The 22761-nt window shown below is 40.8% G+C and overlaps 2 protein-coding genes across 3 annotated transcripts in view; both read left to right on the forward strand.

The window, feature by feature from the left end:
- Positions 1–22761, forward strand: part of LOC147846886 (uncharacterized) — a 207954-nt gene that overhangs the window by 99820 nt on the left and 85373 nt on the right. The window lies entirely within an intron of this gene.
- Positions 11090–16354, forward strand: fgf8b (fibroblast growth factor 8b). 2 transcript variants are annotated; one of them, XR_015475920.1, is made up of 6 exons: positions 11090–11629; positions 11721–11757; positions 12904–13090; positions 14423–14529; positions 14880–15691; positions 15872–16342. XR_015475920.1 is itself a non-coding variant. In NM_182856.1 (5 exon segments), coding segments are annotated over 5 exon segments (639 nt in total). In that variant the 5' UTR covers positions 11114–11597; the 3' UTR covers positions 15156–16354.

Here is a 22761-nt window from a genome sequence, read left to right on the forward strand (position 1 = left end):
TTTTCCCACCCCAGCACCAACGCACACATGACGTCATGTGAATTGAAAAAAAAAAAAAAAAAATATATATATATATATATATATATATATATATATATATATATATATATACATATATATATATATATATATATATATATATATATATATATATATATATATATATATATATATATATATATATATGCAGACAAGTACATCATTTATAATAATTTCCACACATTGTCAATTTCTGCCTAGTTTTTAAAGAACAGTAAAAGAATCCGCTTTTTAAAAACAGCTTTTTGGAGTCACATTCTAGTTGCAATTATGGGTTGTCATTGTCAATAACTGCTTCTTTGAACATTGTAACTGATAAGGCATTAGTTAGATTTACTCCTAGCACCAAAAGTCTCACTGAACTTTTTGGAAACGTTTTTGAGGACAGATCCCTTGTGCTAAAAGCATTAACACTTGTCTGCTCTCCAGGTGGTAACAGTACAATCACAGCTGAATTCAGTGTGTTTAGAAGTGTCTCTGACAGTATGTATCATTCATAAGCGCATATCATGATTAGTGTTACTGGATGACACCTGTGATCTAACTCCAACTTTATTTTTACATTCCGTTTTATTTTCCTCCATGGTGTCTACCTTTCCACAACTGCTGGTGTGTATTTTTATGCTTGGCATCAACGGGAGTGAATAATACTCTACTTAATAGAGTGGGCTCATATTAGCTGCTTCAGACATTTACTCATTCCCTTCTTCCTCTAAGAATAACCAAAGGTCCCGTGCCAGGGTTCTTGTTTCACTCTCTCTTATACTCTTGATTTTCCTTCTGCTTTTTAGAAGGACAGGGACAGCATTTTGGAAGAACATCAACCGCTCAATGACCAGACATCAGATGGCAGATCTGGACCAGACCTAAGAAAGTCTATGGGAAAAGGGTTTGGTTTAAAACATGGCTGTGATATTAAAATGCACCCCGGGTTCCCACAAATTTGACTAAAGCATGACTTTTGGTTAACCACTGCTGAATTATGTTGGCTGGTTGACCACAACGAGCTAGAAAGAGGGAGAACAAGAAAGAAAAGAAGCTCCACATCCTGAACATTTTACACTGCGGAGGGCTTTTAAAAGCTATCAAAAAAAAGACAGGGACAAATAAAGGAGAAAAGAAGGCTCTTTATTTTATGCTATCATCAACTCGTCTATCTGAACACCTGATTTAAGCCTAGGTAACCCTCTATAACACTTTTTTTTACTCAGTTATAAAACTCTGAAGCATTCATTCATTTTCTTTTCGGGTTAGTCCCTTTATTAATCAGATGTCGCCACAGCGAAAAAAAACACCAACTTATCAAGCAAGTGTTTTACGCAGCGGATGCCCTTTCAGCTGCAACCCATTACTGGGAAACAACCATACACACACATACACTATGGACAATTTACAGCAGCTACCTAATTCACCTACAGCACAGGACTGTGAGGGAAACCAGAGCACCTGGAGGAATCCCACATGAACACGCAAACTCCATACAGAAAGTACAATTTTATTGAAATTTTATTAAAAAAAAAGAAAAAAAACAGCATAGGGGTTGTCCCTTTTTAAACACAATATTTGTTTGAGCTAAGTGTAAAAATGTAGGGACAACTGCAAAAACACTGCTTGCAAAAAAAAGTCATTTAAATATAATTATATAAATAAAGGCTGGGTTTGTCTATATATTACCCAACATTGAGTTTTAAAACACATTTTTTATTGTTGTGCTAGAATGTAAGGACAATGTTTAGAACACTTCTTGCAAAAAAAAATTGGGTTAAAATGTGCCATTTAAAAATTTTATTAAAAAATAAAATAGCATTATGTTTGTCCATATTTGACCAAACAACGGGTTAGAGATCCAATATTTGAGTTTAGTGTGAAAATGTAGGTACAACTGCAAAAAAAAAAAAAAAAATGTCACAGACGGGGGACGAGACCAGAGCTGTGAGCATAAATACCAGTTTATTTGGAGTATGGACAGGAAAAGATATGAACGTCTGTTGCAGGATATGATGAAGCAGTGGACTAGATGATGAAGAGAAACCAAAGGATGAAATTGAGCCAGGAACACAGAGGAATTGGAGAACACACATCCATAAGAGACCAAGAGGAAATCACACTAGGGGGAGAGACGCAGACACTGGAGATCACAGGGAATAGATAGGTAAGTATGACTGATACAGTACAGTAAGGTTTCACCGACTATGAGAGTTAGTCTTTCTGTCATGCGATGATGTCGGACACTGAGTAAGGGATAATAAGGGATTATATGGGGTTAGTGTGATGATTGGGAATGACATGCAAGTGTGGAGATGCTTAGTATTCAGGTGAGCGTGATGATGGTGGTGATTGTGAGGGTAGAAATGTGGTATGAAATGTGGTGCTCTGAGGGAAGCTGAAAATGAGTTTTCCAGGCCTAATCCTTTCAATGATCGGGAAAGAACCAATGAATCTGGGACTCAGTTTTTTGCAGGGCTAATGGAGACACATATCCCAATTAGATAACCATATTCTCTGGCCAACTTCATAATTGGAAGTGTTGGAGCGATGTTAATCTGCAAAGTTCTTTTGTCTCAGTACAGCTCTCTGGAGATGATGAATGGCTCATGAGTCCCAGACCTCCTTACTCTCTGACCCAGTGATCAATGGCCAGTACACCTAATGGTTCTCCCGGCCATGGAAAAAGGGGAGCCTGGAAACCGAGTATGCGCTAGAAGGATGTGAGTGCAGTGGCAAGACGCCACTTGGAGTTTTGCATACTAATCCTAGACCAGGAACTGGTTCCAAGAGTTGTGGTGATCATGGCAAAAGCTTTGAAAGAATCACCCCACCTCCTGGATCTTATGCTCAGTTAGTTCATTGATTTGAGGATGATATCCCGAGGACAGAATGATGAGTAAGTAAACTGGGGACCTCAATGTGGAAGACTATAGTAAAGAAAATGCATGGGTAAACATTAGCTCCGCAGTTACCATGGCACATGGTAACCAAGGTAAGGGGATAAGTTCACACAGTTTGGAGAATCTACCTACAATTACTTGGATACAGGTATTACCTTCAGAAACTGGGAGATCAGTCATGACATTGACTCCTATATGTGACCTGGGGTGATTTGAGACTAGCAGGGGTACAAGCTTTCCTTTAGGCAGACGATGAGGAGTCCTACGCCATCTCAGGCATAAGAAATGTTCCTTCAGTAACGGGAAAATTTTGTTCGCCCCAAAGTTGCTAGTGCCCAGTGACGATTGAGATGATTCAATGAGTGGGATGCATTGGTACAGAGGAATGAACTGGAGACCCAGAGAACAACCTGGCTTGAAGATCTTCATATGTGGCAGAAGGGGTCTCCCACTCGATGGGACTTACAATTAACCTTAAAGGAATGATCGGCTTGGGTTCACTCTGGGCTTCTTCTGGGCTATAAAGCCTGGAGAGGGCATCAGCTCAGTATTCTTATGACCTGGAAGATATGAGATAGAGAAATTGAATCTTGTCAAGAACAGTGCCCACCTCACTTGTTGGGGATTCAGACATGAAGCATGTCATTGATACTGAAGATTTTTTATGATCTGTGAATTGCATGAAAGGATGTTTGGACCCCTCCAAACAATGCCGCCACTCTTCGAGGGCAAGCTTGATAGGTAGAAGCTCACGGTTAGCCACATCACTGTTCGCTTCTACTGGGCTGAATATTTTTGGAAAAGAAGGCACATGAATGGAGTCAAGATGGTACCTCCTGCCACTGAGATAGGATGGCCCCTATTTTCTTAACAGAACATTCAGGAATACATTTGGAAAAAACAGTTCTTTCCCCATTTGAGAAATTCTTCTTTGCCCTACAAGAACACAGTATTGTGTTTTACCAGCTAAGGGCACTCTAAGATGATGTCTGCGGTGGAACCTACCAGAACCAATAAGTTTATCTCCTCTTAATGAAATAGCCCAATATGTATATGAATGGAATACACTACTCGGTTGATGATGGACTGAACATTATAGCTTTTCTCTGAGAAACAGGTCTTGCAGTGGAGCTGATGGCACAGCCCGCCAGAGAATAAATTGCTGACTGAACCAGAGTCAAGAAGTGCGACCATTGGTTAAGTGTTAGGTGTTAGGTGCAGTAAGTGTCACAACGGTAGTGAGCGGTAGCTTGTTCTCTTGCATAGCATGAATAGCTCTTATCATGGAACGCACTGGACAAATGGGGCATGATGCTTGAAAATACCCTGACTTTCCACAATATAAGCAGAGACCCCGGTTTAGCCGACAGAGCTGCTCTGCATCGGTTAATCTTCCCTGATCCAGGATCATTGGTTCTGGGCTGGGGTCTGGTAGGGTCGAGGAAACTGACATAGGAGTGGATAACTAGGAATGTTAGTAATCACTTTGCTACAGGCTTCCATATGAGGAACATAGAATCAATAAGTTTTCCAGGCCGTAACTATCATCAGAAGCGGCCAACGGCATTCTTAGTTGTGCATCGAGACCCTGACAGTACATTGTCATCAATGTGTATTCATCCAAGTGGCTGGCTGCTGCAAGGGTGCAAAATATTAAGGAATATTCTTGAACTGACATAAAACCTTGGTTTAGGTGATATAAATGTTAACCTGTGGATGCCTCTTCGGCAGAATGACTGAAAACAGCCTTGAAATGTCCTGTAAACAACTTTACTGACTTTACTGAAGTTTTTGTTTAATACTTTGTTGATGCACCTTTAGCAGCAATTACACCCTGAAATCTTTATAATATGATGCCACAAGCTTGGCAAACCTGTTTTTGTGATTTTTTTTCCCATTCCTATTTGCAGTACCGCACAAGCTCTATCAAGTTAGATGGAAAGTAGTGGTGTACAGCCTTTTTCAGATCTCTCTAGAGGAGTTTAATAGGATTTAGGTCTGGGCTCTGGTTGGGCCACTCAAAGACATTCACTGAGTTGTCGTGAAGCCACTTCATTGATATTTTGGCAGTGTGCTTTGGGTCATGCTGGAAGATGAACCGTCACCCCAGTCTGAGGTCAAGAGCTCTCTAAAGCAGGTTTTCATTCAGGATGTCTCTGTACATTGCTGCGTTCATCTTTCCCTCTATTCTGACTAGTCTTCCAGTTCTCCACAGAAGAACGCTGGTGCTCAGACAGAGTGACATCGGGTCACTGTCAGCCCTGGGACCTTATATAGACAGGTGCCTTTTCGAATAATGTCCAATCAACTGAATTTACCACAGGTGAAATCAAATTAAGCTGCTGAAACATCTCAAGAATGAACAGTGATAACAGAATGTACCTGATCTCAATTTAGAGTTATGTACATGTGTACATGTACTTATGTACATGTGTCTTTTCAGGTTTTTTATTTTTAATAAATTTGCAACAATTTCAAAATACCTTTTCACATTGTCATTATGGGGTATTGTGTGCAGAATTTGGGAAAAATAGATCAATTTAATCAATTTTTAAATAAGGCTGTAATATAAAAAAATGTGGAAAAAGTGAAGCGCTATGAATACTTTCTGGATGCACTGTAGATATAAATGTCGAAGTCTGTTGCAGGATATGATGAAGCAGTGGACCAGATGATGAGCAGGAACCAGAGAATGATAAGGAGCCAGGAGCACAAAGGAATCAGAGAACACACAACCATATATGAGATCAGGAGGAAATCACACTAGGAGGAGAGACACAGACACTGAAAATCACAAGGAATAGACAGGTAAGTATAACCAATAAGTTAAGATGTCACTGAAAATGAGAACTTGTCCTTCTGTTATGCAATGTTGCGAGACATTGAGTGAGGGACAGTGAAGGATTATATGGGGCTGACATGATGATCAGGAATGATGTGCAGGTGTGGGGCTAATTAGTATTAGGTGACTGTGATCATGATGATGGTGGTGATTGAGTGAGGGGAAAACCTGGCCTGGCTGTTACAGCGGGTAAGTATTTAGGATTGCACAGTGTAAGATTATGAATACCAACACTATAAGAAATGTTATAAATAAAATTATACATCTATTTAAAAAAATACCTGCTATATTTATGTGATTATTATTTTTGAATACATTTGTGAATACATTTTAGGAGGCCCTTATGATTTCTATCCACTGACTAAAACATACACTGTGTTTGAATAAGCATACAAGTCATATAAGGTGAGCTAAGGTGAAGTGAGGTCTCAAAAGCCAAGGAAAACAAAGAGAATGTTACAGATATTGTGCATACAAAGCATATACTGTGAAAGTAGACTACCAGCGGTGGACAGACCAGTAGCAAAGCATTTTTACTTCAATACTTTAGCTTTCAAATATCAAAACCTAATCATGTTATGATTTTGCAAAACATTTACTTTTAATTCACTACAATCCAAACTACAATAAGTAACACTTTATTTTAAGGTGTCCTTGTTACACTTGTTCCTTAATTACAGTTAATTATTTATAATTACAGGAAACTAATGCTAAACATAGCCCACATTCTAACCTTAACCATGTAATTAATGAATAATACATAATTAACTGAAGATTGACACTGTAAATAGGTTTTTCATATAACTTTTTAAAATGAAGTTGGTTTTGAGCAAAATTGTCCGCCACTTAGGGACTGTAAAGTCTGAGTTTGATCATCTTGAATGAACTGATACTTCTTTTAAGATAAACCTTTAAAATGTTTCAAAAATTTTACACAATAATTATTTTGTGAATTGGAATGATCCTATAATGCATCTGTTCTCGGTTGAAAAATTAATTCAAATCTGATCAAAGTAAATAGCTCACTGAATTCATGAGCCTGACTCAAAATGTTTTAATCATATTTAGGTCACATTTGGGAATTGTTTATTAGCTGTAAAAGCCCACTTTAACAATGGCCACATACAGCAGGCCTCAGCACATACTAGATATAAAACCTAGTACTTTTGCATAGTATTCTCTCTAAAATATTAACAACGTTTTATATAACATATACCTTTTTATATTATACATTCATTATGTTATATTATACAGTTTTATTTATCATTAAATGACACTCATGTTTATACTACGTTGTTGTTATTTTCATTTGTCTGAACACTTGAATTTTCAATTTCATTTGAATTATTAGGTAGAAAGGTGACTTTGGTATTAAAAATGTTTTCTTTCTAAATAAATAAAATAATTATTATTAATCAATTCATTTATTTTCCTTTGGCCTATTCCCTTATTTGTCGGAGGTCTCCACAGCGGAATGAACCGTCAACTATTCCAGCATGCGTTTTATGCTGTGGATGCCCTTCCAGCCGCAACCTATCACTGGGAAACATCCATACACTCATTCTCACTCATTTACACACACACACACACACACACACACACACACACACACACACACACACACACACACAAAATGCGGTCAATTTTGTTTACCCAATTCATCTACATAGCATGTCTTTAGACTGTGGGGGAAACCGGAGCACCTGGAGGAAACACACACCAACACAGAGAGAACATGCAAACTCTACACAGAAATGCCAACTGGCCAAGCCAGGATTCGAACCAATGACCTTCTTGCTGTTGAGCCACCATGCCACCCAAACTAATTATTAATTATTATTATTATTTTTTCTCTTAAGACTTAAATGCATAATTGTAACTTTTTTATTAGGATATCTGTACTTTTACTCAAGTACTAAAGTAGGTCCATAATGACAAGCCAAATCAATGAGGATACATTTGATTATATTGAATTTAATGTTCTATAGCTTTTCAATAGGTGGGGACAAAAGGTTTAGTAAAAGATGAATGTAAACCTTGTGGGTTTGTAAAAACTAACACAGTCTAGCAGACAATTTATAATATTTTTATTTAGTTGCTCATTTGAATTTGTACAGTCTCATTCATAAATTTAGGACAACATTTTTTAAGGTTAAGGGTTAAGGATCTATGTTTTCATACAAAATATTCATTCATTCATTTATTCATTTTCTTGTTGGCTTAGTCCCTTTATTAATCTGGGGTCGCCACAGCGGAATGAACCGCCAACTTATCCAGCAAGTTTTTATGCAGCAGATGCCCTCCCAGCCACAACCCATCTCTGGGAAACATCCACACACACTCATACACTACAGACAATTTAGCCTACCCATTTCATCTGTACCGCATGTCTTTGGACTTTGGGGAAACCAGAGCACCCGGAGGAAACCCACGCGAATGCAAGGGGAACATGCAAACTCCACACAGAACACCAACTGAGCCGAGGCTCAAGCCAGCGACCTAGCTACCTTCTTGCTGTGAGGCGACAGCACTACCTACTGCGCCACTACTTCGCCCATACAAAATTTAATACAGATAATTTAACATATTTTTTTCTTTCTGTCCCTTTAACATGTACAATACGTGTTGAAATGAATAAATATCAATCAATTGAATGATTAATAAATGTTGTAGGAGTATTTTTCACTATTACTTCATGTTAACTAATGTAATGAACTACTCTAACCCAAAAAATAACATTTACTCAATATTTGCTCACACTTAAGTGGTTCCAAACCTTTATGAGTTTCTTTGAGATCAGAAGAAAATATTTGAAGAAATAGTTTAACCATTGACTTACAGGTTTTCCACTTTCTTCAAAGCATGTCTTCAACAGAAAAAAAAAGAAAGTCAAACATGCTTGTAAATGACATTAAATGATAACATAATTTTCAGTTTTAACCATGCCTTTAATGTTAGTGTTGTGACATTTGCTATATGAGTAATACTGTAACACTGCAAAAGTAACACCACTGAAAGGGGATAGTAAATCACATAAAAAGCTGTTCATTCATACTCTACAAGTTACTGTGCTCACAAATATTTGCATATTATATACATGATCTCTATCAAACAAGAAATCTCAGTGCTCTTGTCCTCAATGTATTTGCAGATGCGTATTAAAATCTGAGAAACAATCTGAGCAAATGTGTCAAATGCACCAATTGTGTAATATCTGAGATAGGACCTGACTAACTAGTGCGCTGAATCATTCCAGGTGGCAAAATGACTTGTGGCCGTGTCCCTCTGGAACTAATCAATAAGGTTCATTCTCACCCTCTAAGCCAGCACACAGACTGATATGAGTGATTTATGGGACAGAATTAAACTAATACCAATAATGGCATTTTCTATGCTGCTTAACAGCTGGTTTGTCGCTCCTATGTGAGCTCAAAGGTGTGAAAATGACTTTCGAGTCATTCATGGGAATTAAAGTCTCCGTCTGAGATTCGTGGTACTTGCAGTGGTCCATGTTAGGGTCAGCAGCATATGAGAATACTGAAGGTAGAAATAAAGCCTATATGACGGCACGGGAAAAAAGCCTATTAGCAGATGAAGACATCTCAATATGCATGTGAGATTCACCAGAAGATCCCAGTCTATTGATCTAGGGCTATTACATCTTTGTGAAAGATCAGGAGACATGGCGATACTATATGACCTTGTTATGTTACATTATCATTTAAAAATATAGAAACTAAGACTGTTAAAATTCATGTTAAATGCTTTGTTTTCTGGTGGCTCCAATGCATCAAAAGGGCTCAGAGTACTTGACAGCACATGTCTAACCATTAGATGTCGAAAACAACTAAAGTCTAGATCTCTCATGGAGCATATATTACTTACACATGTAGTGTGTAAATGAAAAAATGAAAACTGGGGTCACCACAAAGGCACAGTGAAGCAAAGTCTTACAGGCAGCCAGGGAATAGACTAATGTAGCTGTATATGTTCTAGAGTGGATTGCAGAGTCTATGCAATTTCCCCCCCCCACCTTTTCAAACTAAAATTCCAGTTATAGGGGCTGGATTTTATATGTCTTTGGTTTGAGCTGTTTGGGAGGTATACTTTACTTAAACCAGTAACAAGAATGATAAATATAGCATATGATGTGAATGATGGACAATATAATACATATTAAGCGTGTCATTATTTCAGAATGTCAGTATAAACCTACCTGGAAAATGTAAAGTGGATTTTTAGATTTGTGTTGAAGTGGTAACAATGTAGCTTTCAGTTTATTTATTTTTTATTTGAGAAAGAGAAAGTAAACATAAATATTTTTATTTCTGGTTTAAGTTGTTACCTAATACTAAGGTATTATTAATTTTAATATGACCTGGAATGCAGTCATAAGTATCAAATTGTTTCATTTAATGTAGGACAATATATGTGGTTGAGAAAAAAATATTTGAAAATTACCAATCAGAAAAAATTGGTGGTATATATGGAATGCATTAATGGAACATGACCTTTATTTATTATTCTAAGGTTTTTTTTATTATTTTTTTTTATTACAATGTACTGGCTATTGTTAAACTTTACTCATGAAATAAGTCATGTTATGTTATAATTTAATTCAACATAAATCTATTATAACATTCAGTAATGTCTGGGGAAATGTTTTTGTTTTGTTTAATTGACAATTATTCGGACGCTAATGTTTTTTAGGCATGAGAAAGAGCATTATTAATATATTAACTTTTCTACGGTGACCAACTGTATAAAAACATCAGATATTTTTAGACTATTTAAACAAGTTTTGACCACTCTTAGAAATGCAATCCTTTTTATCCACATTTTATCAAATGTTTATTACCAATGTTACTAACAGGGATAATCACATAAATAAATATAATAATTTTTTTAAAATTAATTTATTAATTTATTAATTAAGTAAGTAAGTAAGTAATAAAACCGAACAAACATAAATTACAGTATTTATTAAATTCAAATTACTATAGCACTGAAACAATATAAATTTATGTCAACAATAACTTATTTTTATGTGTTAAATAAAATGTTCTTTAATGCAACAGTAAATTGCAGGTTAACGCTTATCCAAAAAGTTTAAATTATTTATTTGTTAATAACAACTTTATATTTCATAAAAAAGTGACCAAAAGTTGGTCGTGTGTGTGTATGTGTGTGAGTGTATATCCTCAACTTCTTTTGAAATGGTTAAATGACTGTCTTTCTTCCTCAGTGAAGGGGTTTAAAGGGTGGGAAGGCGCTTCTGTGGAGGTAACGGGACTCACTACACGTGAAAAGTGGGTTTGACATTGGGAGTTTGAAAGTGGACAGAGACGCAGTGGGGTTTGTGCCTCCCAGCTTCCCGTCAGAGAAATATCACCGTTTACCAACCTGAAAGTGACTTTAGAATTTTCCCGTGACATTTACATCAGCACTGGAAATACCGCGAGGAAACAATGTAAAAGTCTCAGCATGGGCGCACGCATGTTGTTGGATCATGCCGGTGATTTTTTATGAAGAATATTTCATATATTTTTTTTCTTCATTGTTTTCATAAATTATGTTTTTGAAAACGGTCGCCTGAGTTGCTTGGACTTTGAGGAATAAAAATTACTTGACGGATTCATTTAACATGGAATCAGTGGATGAATAAATCATATTTCCGATACTCGTAAACTGCAATTGCCCTTTTAATTGTTCGTCTTATTGCTGATGTCAGATGGACCGATTTTCATACAGAAATATACAGGAACAGAGGAATTGATGAAGGACTTACTGTTTCGGATGATTATCAGACAGGGTTTGGAAATCTCACAATGAGGCTGAAATCATCGAGGTTAGGTTACCTGTAAGTACACCACTTATATGTAGTCATTTCTATAGTTGTTTATTTTTGTATGATTTTAAAGAAGTAATAAATTTGGTTTTCCCGCACTCAGATTTCTTCAATTCATGACTCTGTGTTTTTACACTCAGGTAAGTCGATTTTTTTCACAAACAAGCTTTTTTTATAATTGTAATTGTGTTGGTGCTATAGGACAATTCCAGAATATAATATAATAATCAAAATATCAGAATCAATTGTTTCATTTGATTGTTTCAGCAATCAAAATTTTTACAAACATAGTAAGAAATGAAATTAGAAGGATGCCTGCAGCACAACTTTTCAGTTTACTTCTATTTGACCCATATAGACTCACCAGAATAAGACAGGTGTGGCATTTGTGAGAGTGACAAACATTGTTTGTTAGCATGTAGTTTATGTATTTTAATATTTGTTCCTAAATTATTCAGTTGCTTTTGATGAAATGTTTCTTTTAGTTTAATATTTGCAAATAAGTGAAAAATCCGGTTGAGGTGATCATACACAATAATAAACACTAATAACCTTAAAAACCTTTATTTTTCCATTTTATATTAGTACTTAATTTTAGCATTTTTTTTGTACCTAGCATTAATTTTCACTCTTTATAATTTGATACAAGTCATTATTTATATACAAATATGCATAACAGTCATACAATTCAAAGCAAAACACTAATGCATTGAGTTACAAGTGTTAAAACAAAACAAAACAAAAAAGCCAAATTCTCTCCTACAAATATTTTCCAGGCAAGCACCAGCAAGATACACCGAAAGTGATACAAAGTTACCCACATTAATCATGTGATTTTATATGTGCGCTGTAAATGTGTTATAACCGTGCAAACAACTCATTATTAATAGAGTCATTGGCAAATTGTCAAACATCTTGAAAAGACGTGAACCCCTCGCTTTAAAGGTAATGGCTCTAACATGTGGGCACGGCGCATGACTGGCTTACAAAAGAAAATCATTATGGGAAAGGCCTGTGAAACTGGGGTGAAAGATCATTGTTGGTCGAAATGACCCCTCATTGGCATCTTTTTTAGAGTGTGGATAGTGCACTTGCCCCTGGAATGCCAACTAAGTGAAGCCACATATGGAATCATTAGAAAATCAATCGATTCTGATGAGAAAGTTGCAGTTCATATTGTTATTGGAATATACATGTCACATGCTACACTTTAAATAATCAGAATATAGTTCTTCTTTGTTCTTCTGTTTAAAAAATCTGCATGTTCTTCTGTGTCATTTCCATAGATGACCATGCAGTCCATCTCTATGCCTAATTTTAAGCACCATGTAACGGAGCAGAGTCGTCTGTCAGACAGGATGAGTCGGAGATTAACAAGGACTTATCAGCTATATAGCCGAACCAGCGGTAAACATGTACAAGTCCTGGGTAATAAGAGGGTTAACGCCAATGCAGAGGATGGAGATATTCATGGCAAGTCACAGTCTTATAAGACACACATCATTTTTTTTTTTTTTCATCTGCAAACAATAGAACAGAACAAGTCATTTAAGAATATTATGTCAAGTTACTTTCAAGTATATCCAGTAAATGTCAATGCCAAAAGGTAACCTGCAAAGCTTGAAATGGATTCTATATTGTTGAGTACGGGGATCTCAAGAGAAACCCGTTACGGTTCTGGAAAACACATCAGTACTCATCTTACTTCTGCCGTCTTAACATTTCCTGAATAGTTCTCCATATAATAAAGAGTTGTAGAATAGAAATATGGCATATTGCTTTTATAACATCATTATTTTTCAGCTTTTGTGACTTTCAAAACAAATGTTTATTGCAAATGTTCCTATATTATGTGTGAAGCAAAATGATCTTACGTTTCAATCACTTGTTGAGAGTATTTTGCTGCAAAATTAGATGTATTATATACTAAACGAATGGTTGACATGTGATTCATAGCATGGGCAATGTGAAGTCAATCTTATTTTATTAGAACTCAGTGTCATTTTTAAACCTATACAGTAGGGCACCTGTTTTTAAGTGAGCCACGGCACTTCTTCTCCAAACAAAACAGTGGTTAGGATCCCATCCGCTGGGAATGAATTCCTGTCACCAAAGTATTTCTGCATGTCTAGCCATCTTTCCACTCGTGCAGTCCATCCACTTTGCCCACTTTTTTGGAGGGTCATTTTATGAGGAATTTTCATAGCTTTACAACTCAAGGTATGAGTCAGTTTATGAAGAGAGGTGAGGTCAGCGACATCGCTTTATACCCTTCTTTGTTACTCTTATTCTTTGTAGTCTTGGCCTAACACACATGCACACACAGGTTTGTTTTTGTGATTTTTGGGACATTCCATAAGTTTGTTGGGTTTTATACTGTAAAAACAGATCTTTTTTTACATTATCCACATGAAACTTTCTTTATTTTTTTACTTTCTAAAGAAAGAAAAAAGTATTCTATATGATTTATAAGTATTTTTAATACGACACCTTCATTCATTCATTCATTCAATTTCTTTTCGGCTTAGTACCTTTATTAATCTGCGGTCATCACAGCGGAATGAACTGCCTCATAAGTCACCTTGTCTTTGTAATACCTATACAAATGTGTGTCCTTATATGTCTCACACACACACACTGACAAATCTAGGCTCAATATTGGCATATACTTCTTACTGTGTGCCAACCCAGACTACATTAGAATAATAAAAATATCAGAACTCCCCAATCACATGCATCTTTCTTTATCATTTGTGTATATCACCTGAAAGCAAATTAAAAGTAACAGGCTTTTAATATTTGCAGCAAAACTTGTTGTGGAAACGGATACATTTGGAAGCCGGGTTCGAATCAGAGGGGCAAAAACAGGATACTATATTTGCATGAACAAGAAAGGCAAGCTCATTGGACGGGTGAGTAAATGAAATGTTTTTCAAGCTACCTTCCTTCACTTGTAGAGCATAGCACCAGAAACACCAAGGTCTTGAGTTTGATTCCCAGGGAAACTGATAAAACAATGTGCACCTTTAACACAAGTCACTTTGCAAAAAAGCGTTTGCCAAATGCAATGAAACAGCATTACTCACATGATGATATATAAAATACAGACAACTAAACTGGCTCAACTGGCACTGACTATATCGCAGGTAAACCCATCATGCCCTATGTGCAGAACTATGTCTCATAAATCTTTAAGTCTTCAATTGCAGATTTCTGAGTTTGTCATTTCAGTCGTCCGCTTTCTGTCTCTTTTTCCTGCCAGAGGAAGGGCCGTGGCAAGGATTGCATATTCACCGAGATCGTTCTGGAAAATAACTACACAGCTTTGCAGAATGCCAAGTACAAAGGCTGGTACATGGCCTTTACACGCAAGGGTCGACCCAGGAAAGCCATGCAGACCCGGCAGCACCAGAGAGAGGCCCACTTCATGAAACGTCTTCCTCGAGGACACCTATTAACAGAACAGAAGCCCTTTGATTTAATCCCATATCCCCTCAACAAGAGGACTAAGCACCATCAGCGCGCAAGCGTTAATTGAGGAAAGGGCAGCGTCTTATAATGGAGTGCTATCTTAATTTGAGTTTATCTAATCTTTGTGCATTCAGAGTTTAATGGACATCACAGCAAAGCAATGTTGTGTATAATTTAAGGAAAATGTACAGATGAATGACTGTACTAGGAACAGTATGTTCTGGGACAATGACTAAACTCATGACTGAACAGAGGACAAGTAAGCCTTGTAATAATGCAACACATCTCTGGGAATGAAACAAAACAGCAGACATACGACACATAAACACTCTCAGAAATGTGTGCAAAACTATTTTTGAAGAACATCTCAAATGTTTATTCATGTTGTTCCAAAACCCTGGTACCTTTGTTCATCTTTAAAACACAAATATAGATATTTTGGTCCCGACTCAAAGTCTAGAGAGGTACCAAACACAATGTCAATACAGTTCATGTGTCTTCTAGATATACCGCAGATGCCCAAGCCACACATAAGTTCATCTGTTTGAAACGAAGCACAGGCTCATCCGAAATATACACCATCTGTGACCACATGCTATACAAGTGCACATACACTCTCAGAAATAAGGTACAGGAGCTGTCACTGGGCATTACCATTTCAAAATATACATATTTGTACTTAAAGAATTCACATTGGCACCTCAAAGGGATATATTAGTACCCAAATGTACCTTAAACGTACCTATGAGGTACCATTATGAACCGTGTACTTTTATTTCTGAGAGTGTACATAGAGCATGCGCATGCTATACTGACATTGAGGAGAAGAACATCCAAAATATCTTTATTTGTGTTCTCAGGGGTATTTGGATGACATTTGAGTATATTTTTGACAGAATTTTCATTTTGGGGTGAGCTATCCCTTTTATTGAACTACAGATTCCACCGGATCCTCTATATTTAAAAGTGTCAGGTACCAATATGCACCTTCAGAGGTAGATAAGGTGCAAAGTCATCCCAGTGAAAAAGTAAACCTAAAAAAGTTTTGCACATTGTTTTCTGACAGTGACCATGGCAGCTACCTACTGATGACCCCAAACATATGCAGATACACACAGAGTCCACTATGTGTAGGGATATTATCAAAAGCATCTTTATTGTTTGTACATGACTATATATTTTTATTGGAAGATTGTAAGATACTTAAACAAATGGAAATATTTATTTTAGAGTGTGTATTAAATTCATGTAAAAGTATTGATTTAATAAGTTTTTTTGGGGTGTGAGATTCATTGACTCCCCGACATCTTTTGTGGGCAATTCGGACGGTGATTGATTCTCCTCCTTTGAGATGCGCTTCTACGCTGCGTTTGCTTTGAAGAAGTCAGCGATCATTAGCTGACAGGTCGAATTCTCCTTCGCTCATAGATCACGCTGTATGTGTGTGGGCGCATCAAGAACACGAGCACGACAAGTGTGGGTTAAAGTCGAAGGCCTCCAGGAACACAAGTCGGCCAAATTGGGAGCCAGTTTCTTTCAGAGTCAGGCTCATTCAGTTGACAACAACAGCAGCCTGAGAGAAACCTCAAGGGCATGCTCGGGTCTATTCAAGAGGTATACCTCCAGGACCGTATAGCTGTTGTTATGTTTTTGGCCCAGCAGTCGAACTCCCAGAAAAAGAGGCCTGAGCCTCAGATAACTGTGAGGCAATATCTGTGACAGGCCGGTCTCGATTGAATGTGCTCAGCAAGTGAGACTGGGCCTTTGAATAGCTCGGGCCTTTCGCTTTAGAAGAGATGAGGTCAACCCACCATTGCTGTCCCAAACAAAGGTTACCACCGTGTAGTTGCATTTCTGCGACCCGCGCACCGTAACCCTCTGATCAAATGCTCCCTTTGTAGGCGCCGTAGAAAAGAAACATGTTATACAATGGTGGACCTGAATAATAACACAAGGAGGGGTCAGCTATCAAAAAAGGAAGCCCAGTCACACAGAGGGGGTGAGGAGAAACCAAGAGCGACTCGGGGGTGGGGGGGGTTGGGGGGGGAGAAAACGTTCGGTGGGGGTGTTATGGGTTGAGATGTGGGCGAGAGGGGCTGAAAGAGGGCAAACGGCTGGGAAGAGGCAAAGAGGGGCACAGACGAATGAAAAGGGCCAAAAAAGAGTGTCTCTCTGTTGAGGCAGTTGAGCATGACCATTGAGGCCTCAGGATGAGGAGGGAGAAAGGGAAGAAGAGACACAGAACAAAAATCACAGCACCGAGCTCTTCGCCCTGTCGCCTTTTTCCCAGGACTTCTGATTTGTCAGTTGGCCCTTGGACTGCATCCACGTGTGGAGCAATGTTTCGTGGCAGAGAAGCATCTAGAAGAGATTTGATTGACCTACTAAAAGTCTTTAAATTGGTGCTTTGTTCTGTTTGTGTCAAAAGACCACCTTACATGACTGCATCATTCAATAAATCAAACTTCCTTCATTCATTCATTCATTCATTTTCTTTTCGGCTTAGTGCCTTTATTAATCTGGGGACGCCACAGTGGAATGAACCACCAACTTATCCAGTATATGATTTACGTAGCAGATGTCCTTCCAGCTGCAACAAATCACTGGGAAACATCCATACACACGGTATGAAGGTATATTCGACGCACTATCGTTGCAAAGCAAGAAGGTTGCTGGTTCAAGATCCGCCGGGCCAGTGAGAGAGGTCTGGCTACAGACTCGGTGTAGATGCAATCTGAGCTGCATCCAATGCTTTTTAATGCCCTCACCTTACCCCACCCCTAACCCTACCCCTCACAGTAACATCATAGCTCCACTGAGTGCATTGTGTCTGACATTGCATCTAAGAGCAATGCAATCTCAGCTTGCATCATAAAGGCTGCATCCAGATACTATTGTTTGGATGGGCATTCACTGCAAAAAATATATGCCAGAATAGTTGATGGTTTATTCCGCTGTGGCAACCCCTGATAAATAAAGGACTATGACAAAGGAAAATGAATGAATAAATGAATATTTGACAAACATAAAATAGGACCCAGTCATATCTTCAGACATTACACTACACAGTTCCTCAAAGTATGGTAACCAAATGCAAAAATACACTATGGTTTAACACTGAAGCTTGCTGACTTTCTGAATTTTTTAATCAATGTTCTTCACCAATTTTCTGCAGAGTTTAACTCCAACCATATCAAGCTCACCTACCTGTGGTTTTCTGATTCTGGAGACATTGGTTAATATGTTCAGGTATGTATAATTAGGGTTGGAGATAAAATCTGCAGAAAAGATGATCTCATGGGCCCGATTTGAGAATCCTTTGGTAAAAAAAAAACATTAAATTCCTGAGGTTTATATGCTGCCCAGTCATTCTGAATGAGAGGGGTACAACAAAAATTTGTTCTGAAATATGTTTGAAACTTGATGAAAGACTGTATCCCTACTTATCATACTCTATGCAATTTGTCCATTTTGACTGGCACAAATCATTTACCAACTAAAGTTGACTAGTGGCTAAACTCATCAGGGGAATTTCAGAACTGACTGATGCACAAACAGAGCCAAGTTTTTCAATGAGCATTATGGGCACAGGCTAATGCGCACATGGAGCCTATGCAAGAGAAAGAAAAAGATCTCTAATTTCTGTGTCATGATTTTGGTAAATAACTCACCTTGTTAACAGAAGCTATTTATACAATCTCTGCTCATCAATGCTTGATTGACATAGACAACATTACTAAAGAAGCACTTTAAAAACAGGCTTAGTTGTATGTACCCTCTCTCTGCCAAACTCATTCTTATTTCCCCATTACATATCAGATCAGAAATACATTTATTTTCAATAACAAGGAAATGAATATATTTTAAAAATGAAAATAATAAAAACATAAGTCCCTCTTTGGTACTAACAAATTATATTTATCAGGGGTATATAAACAGCAAATTTATTTATTACTCATGCAACCAGCTGCAGGGCTTGGTTAGTCACCATTTCTTTTTTCTAGAGCGTGTCTTAACATTACGACCATATATATGCAACTGGAGTTAATTTAGTTCCCCTTCGGTTGGGGAACTTCAGTGCCATAGAGTGGATTGATTGAAATCCACGAAATGGGAGGATTCGGTTCAGAAGCGGCTTGTCTGAAAGAGTATTGAACGGGCCAATGAATGCAATGAATTGGCAGCGTAAGCTTGCACAGGTGTACTTCATTGCCAATTATCCCAGCATATAAGCACACCTGGAGCGAGTAGACGCCATCCTTTTCGCTTCAGAGACTTTCTGATCGAGTCGATGAGGGTTCCTCCTGCTGTGACCAGCGATTCTGAGCGAACGAGAGCATTCTCCCGGTCCAGAGTGTGTACACGCAGCGGCAGACGGTCGAGCTGGGTTTCTCCCTTGCCTGGCGTTCTTTGGGTCCGGTCCTCCAGAGCGGTGCGTATAAAGTTGCAAACTTCACAGAAAGAGCACCACAGTCGTGCAGCACGTCCTTTTCAGGACGGCGCTCCGACTGTGCGTTTCTGGATGCGGTGGTTTCCTGTCCTCGGATGATGAGAATGGGCACTGCGTTACATGTCTGGGGGGTCCAGCATGTTAATGCGCTGCTCGCTGGCAGTTCATGTCGTCATTGCGATGCCATGACTGTTGCGCAGTAAAGATCGCGGCTAGCCTTTGCAAAAGGGCGAACCACCCCAGTTGTCCCCTGCTCTGCAGCGGGCACTCGGGCAGATCTGAGGGTTTCAAGCGAGAGATAATCTGTCGCCGACGGGCCCGCGGACCTCCCGCTCCTCTAAGCGCTCCATCCAAGATTCGGGCGGGGGAAGCGATCCGTCTAACAGATGGTAGCCCTTACGCCCGATGACACCGGAGACCAGACGTCCACCGCGGCATCGGAGGGTGGGCTTTCATTGTCCGATGATGATCCAGACCCGCTCGCCCCCTTCGGGCTGGTGAGCGCTGTCACTACGGATCCTGAAACGGACATGTTAGCCGTGCTTTCCCGGGCTGCTTCGGCCGTGGGTTGGAGATGGTTTATCTCCCAGCTCCGCGGCCGGACCGACTAGAGGGGCGTTCCCTTCTTCCCGGAGGTGCACAGTAGGCTCACGCGGTCTTGAAAAGCACTTTTTTCTGCTCGTGCTGCGTGTCCCTCCACCCTCACCACTCTTGACGGTGGAACAGCCAGGGGGTATGTGGCGATTCCTCAGGTTGAGTGCGCGATGGCGGTAAATCCGCGCGGCGCCTCTTCTTGGCGGGGTCCGCCTCGTCTCCCATCCAAAGCCTGTAAGTTATCTACCTCCCTCGGAGCTAGAGCTTACATAGCTGCGGGCCAGGCTGCTTCCGCCTTGCAGGCGATAGCCACCTACCAGCGCTACCTAGCGCAGGCGCTGGCCGAGCTGCACGAGGGTGGGTCCAACCCAGGCCTACGAGCTTCGCACCGCCGCCGACTTAGCTCTTCGGACTACTGAGTCCGCTGCGTGTGCGTTGGGGAGGACGATGTTCACATTAGTGATCCAGGAGCGCCACCCCTGGCTGATATGCGCGAAGTCGACAAAGTCCGCTTTCTTGACTTTCCCCATATCCCAAGCCATGTTCTGCGACACCGTCTGTGAATTCACCCAGGAATTCAAGGCGGTGAGAGAGCAGTTGATGGGTGATGTCTTATCGGCGGTCTGTAGCCCGCTCCACCCGCCGTGCCATTCATACCTGCTCCTCGCCGAAGGCGCCCGCCTACGAGAGCTGCTCCGCCCCCGCACACGCCTCTGGCGAAGCGAGCGCGTCGGGCACCTCGGAAGCAGGCAGCCCACCTGCCCAGAACGCTGCTAAGTCTGGCATCGGGCCGCGAAGCGTCCCTGGGACAGGCCATCAGGAGAAGAGGGAACTTGCTCTTTCCCCGCTGGAGGGCCCCATTTCCAACGGCACTTTTTACTGCCATGAAAACATTATGAAAGGGCACTTTTCACTTCCCCAGATGTGACAGCCCGAAATCTGCCAGTCTGGGACGCTATGCTTTCTAGCTTGCAGATTCGGTGTGTTTCGCCAGTGGCTCACGAGCGCTGGGAGACGGTCTCCTTTCTCCCACCCCTCGAGCCTCCCCTCCGGATCTCGGGTGCGGAGTGAGAGCAAATATCTCACCTCCAGCTTTTCCGTGGGACCCGCGCGCTTCCCGGATCAGCACACCCACTCTGCGCTGCCCCACTGCTGGTACGTCAGCGATTGTAGCGAATCAGACTCGGCTATGCGATTCAGTTCGCGAAACGGCCCCCCAAGTCGCGGGTGTATATTCACCAGGGTCAGCCCCCTGTCCGCCCCTGTCTTGCGAGAGGAGATTGCTGTCCTCCTGGCAAAGGATGCAATCGAGCCACTCCCTCCAGCCGAGATGGAGAGCGGGTTTTACAGCCCACACTTCATCGTGCCCAAAAAGAGCGGTGGGTCACGGCCAATCCTAGATCTGCGCGTTTTGAACCGCTGCCTGCACAAGCTGCCGTTCAGAATGCTCACGCAGAAGCGCATCCTCCGGTGCGTTCGTCCTCTGGGTTGGTCTGCAGCATTAGACCTGATGGACGCGTATTTCCATGTCTCCACTCTTCCTCGCCACCGTCAGTTTCTGCGGTTTGCGTTTGAAGGTCGAGCTTGGCAATACAAAGCCCTCCCCTTCGGGCTCTCTCTGTCTCTGCGGGTCCTCACCAAGCCCGCGGAGGGTGCCTTAGCGCCCCTTCGGCTCGCGGACTTCTGCATACTCGATTTCTTTATGACTGGCTGATTTTTGCCCTCTCTCGGAGCAATTGATTATGCACAGAGACAAAGTGCTCTGGCACTTCCACCTGTAAGGGTTTCAGGTCAACCGAGAAAAGAGCAAACTCGCCCCCGTGCAGAGGATCTCTTCTCTCGGGCTGGAGCTGGACTCGGTCACCATGGCAGCGCGCCTCTCCGGAGAGCGCGCTCAGCTGATGCTGTACTGTCTGAGAGAGCTCGACAGTAAAATAGTGGTCCCACTGAAACTATTTCAGAGGCTCCTGGGGCATATGGCATCCACAGCCGCTCCTGCCGCTCGGATTATTCTATATGAGACCACTTCAGCACTGGCTTCACGATCGAGTCCCCAGACGCGCATGGCACGCGTGCGCACACCGAGTCTCTGTTACTGCGCTGTGTCGCCGCACCCTCAGCCCTTGGAGCGACCCCTCGTTCCTACAGGCCTGGGTGTCTCTAGAACAGGCGTCCAGTCTTGTTGTCGTTTCAGCAGACGCTTCCAACACGGGCTGGGGGGCTGTGCGTTGCGGGCATGCGGCTGCGGACCTGTGGAAAGGTACCCAGTTGCATTGGCATATCGCCTGGAGCTGTTGGCAGTGTTCCTCGCTCTCCACCGTTTTTTTCCGGTGTTGGAGCGGCAACACGTGCTGGTCAGGACGGACAGTACGGCGGCGGTGGCGTATATCAGCCGTATGGGGGTATGCGCTCTCGCCGCATGTCTCAGCTCGCCCGCCGTCTGCTCCTCTGGAGTCATCCGCGGCTGAAATCGCTGCACGCCATTCATATTCAGGCAAGCTCAACCGTGCAGCCGATGCGCTCTCACGGCAGCCTTACGTCCTGGAGAATGGAGACTCCACCCCAAGTCTATTCAGCTGATATGGGCGCGATTCGGGGAAGCCCAGATCGATCTGTTGCTTCCCCCGAG

Source organism: Danio rerio, chromosome 1 (assembly GCF_052040795.2).
Source record: "Danio rerio strain M-AB ecotype USA chromosome 1, GRCz13ab, whole genome shotgun sequence".
NCBI lineage: Eukaryota > Metazoa > Chordata > Actinopteri > Cypriniformes > Danionidae > Danio > Danio rerio.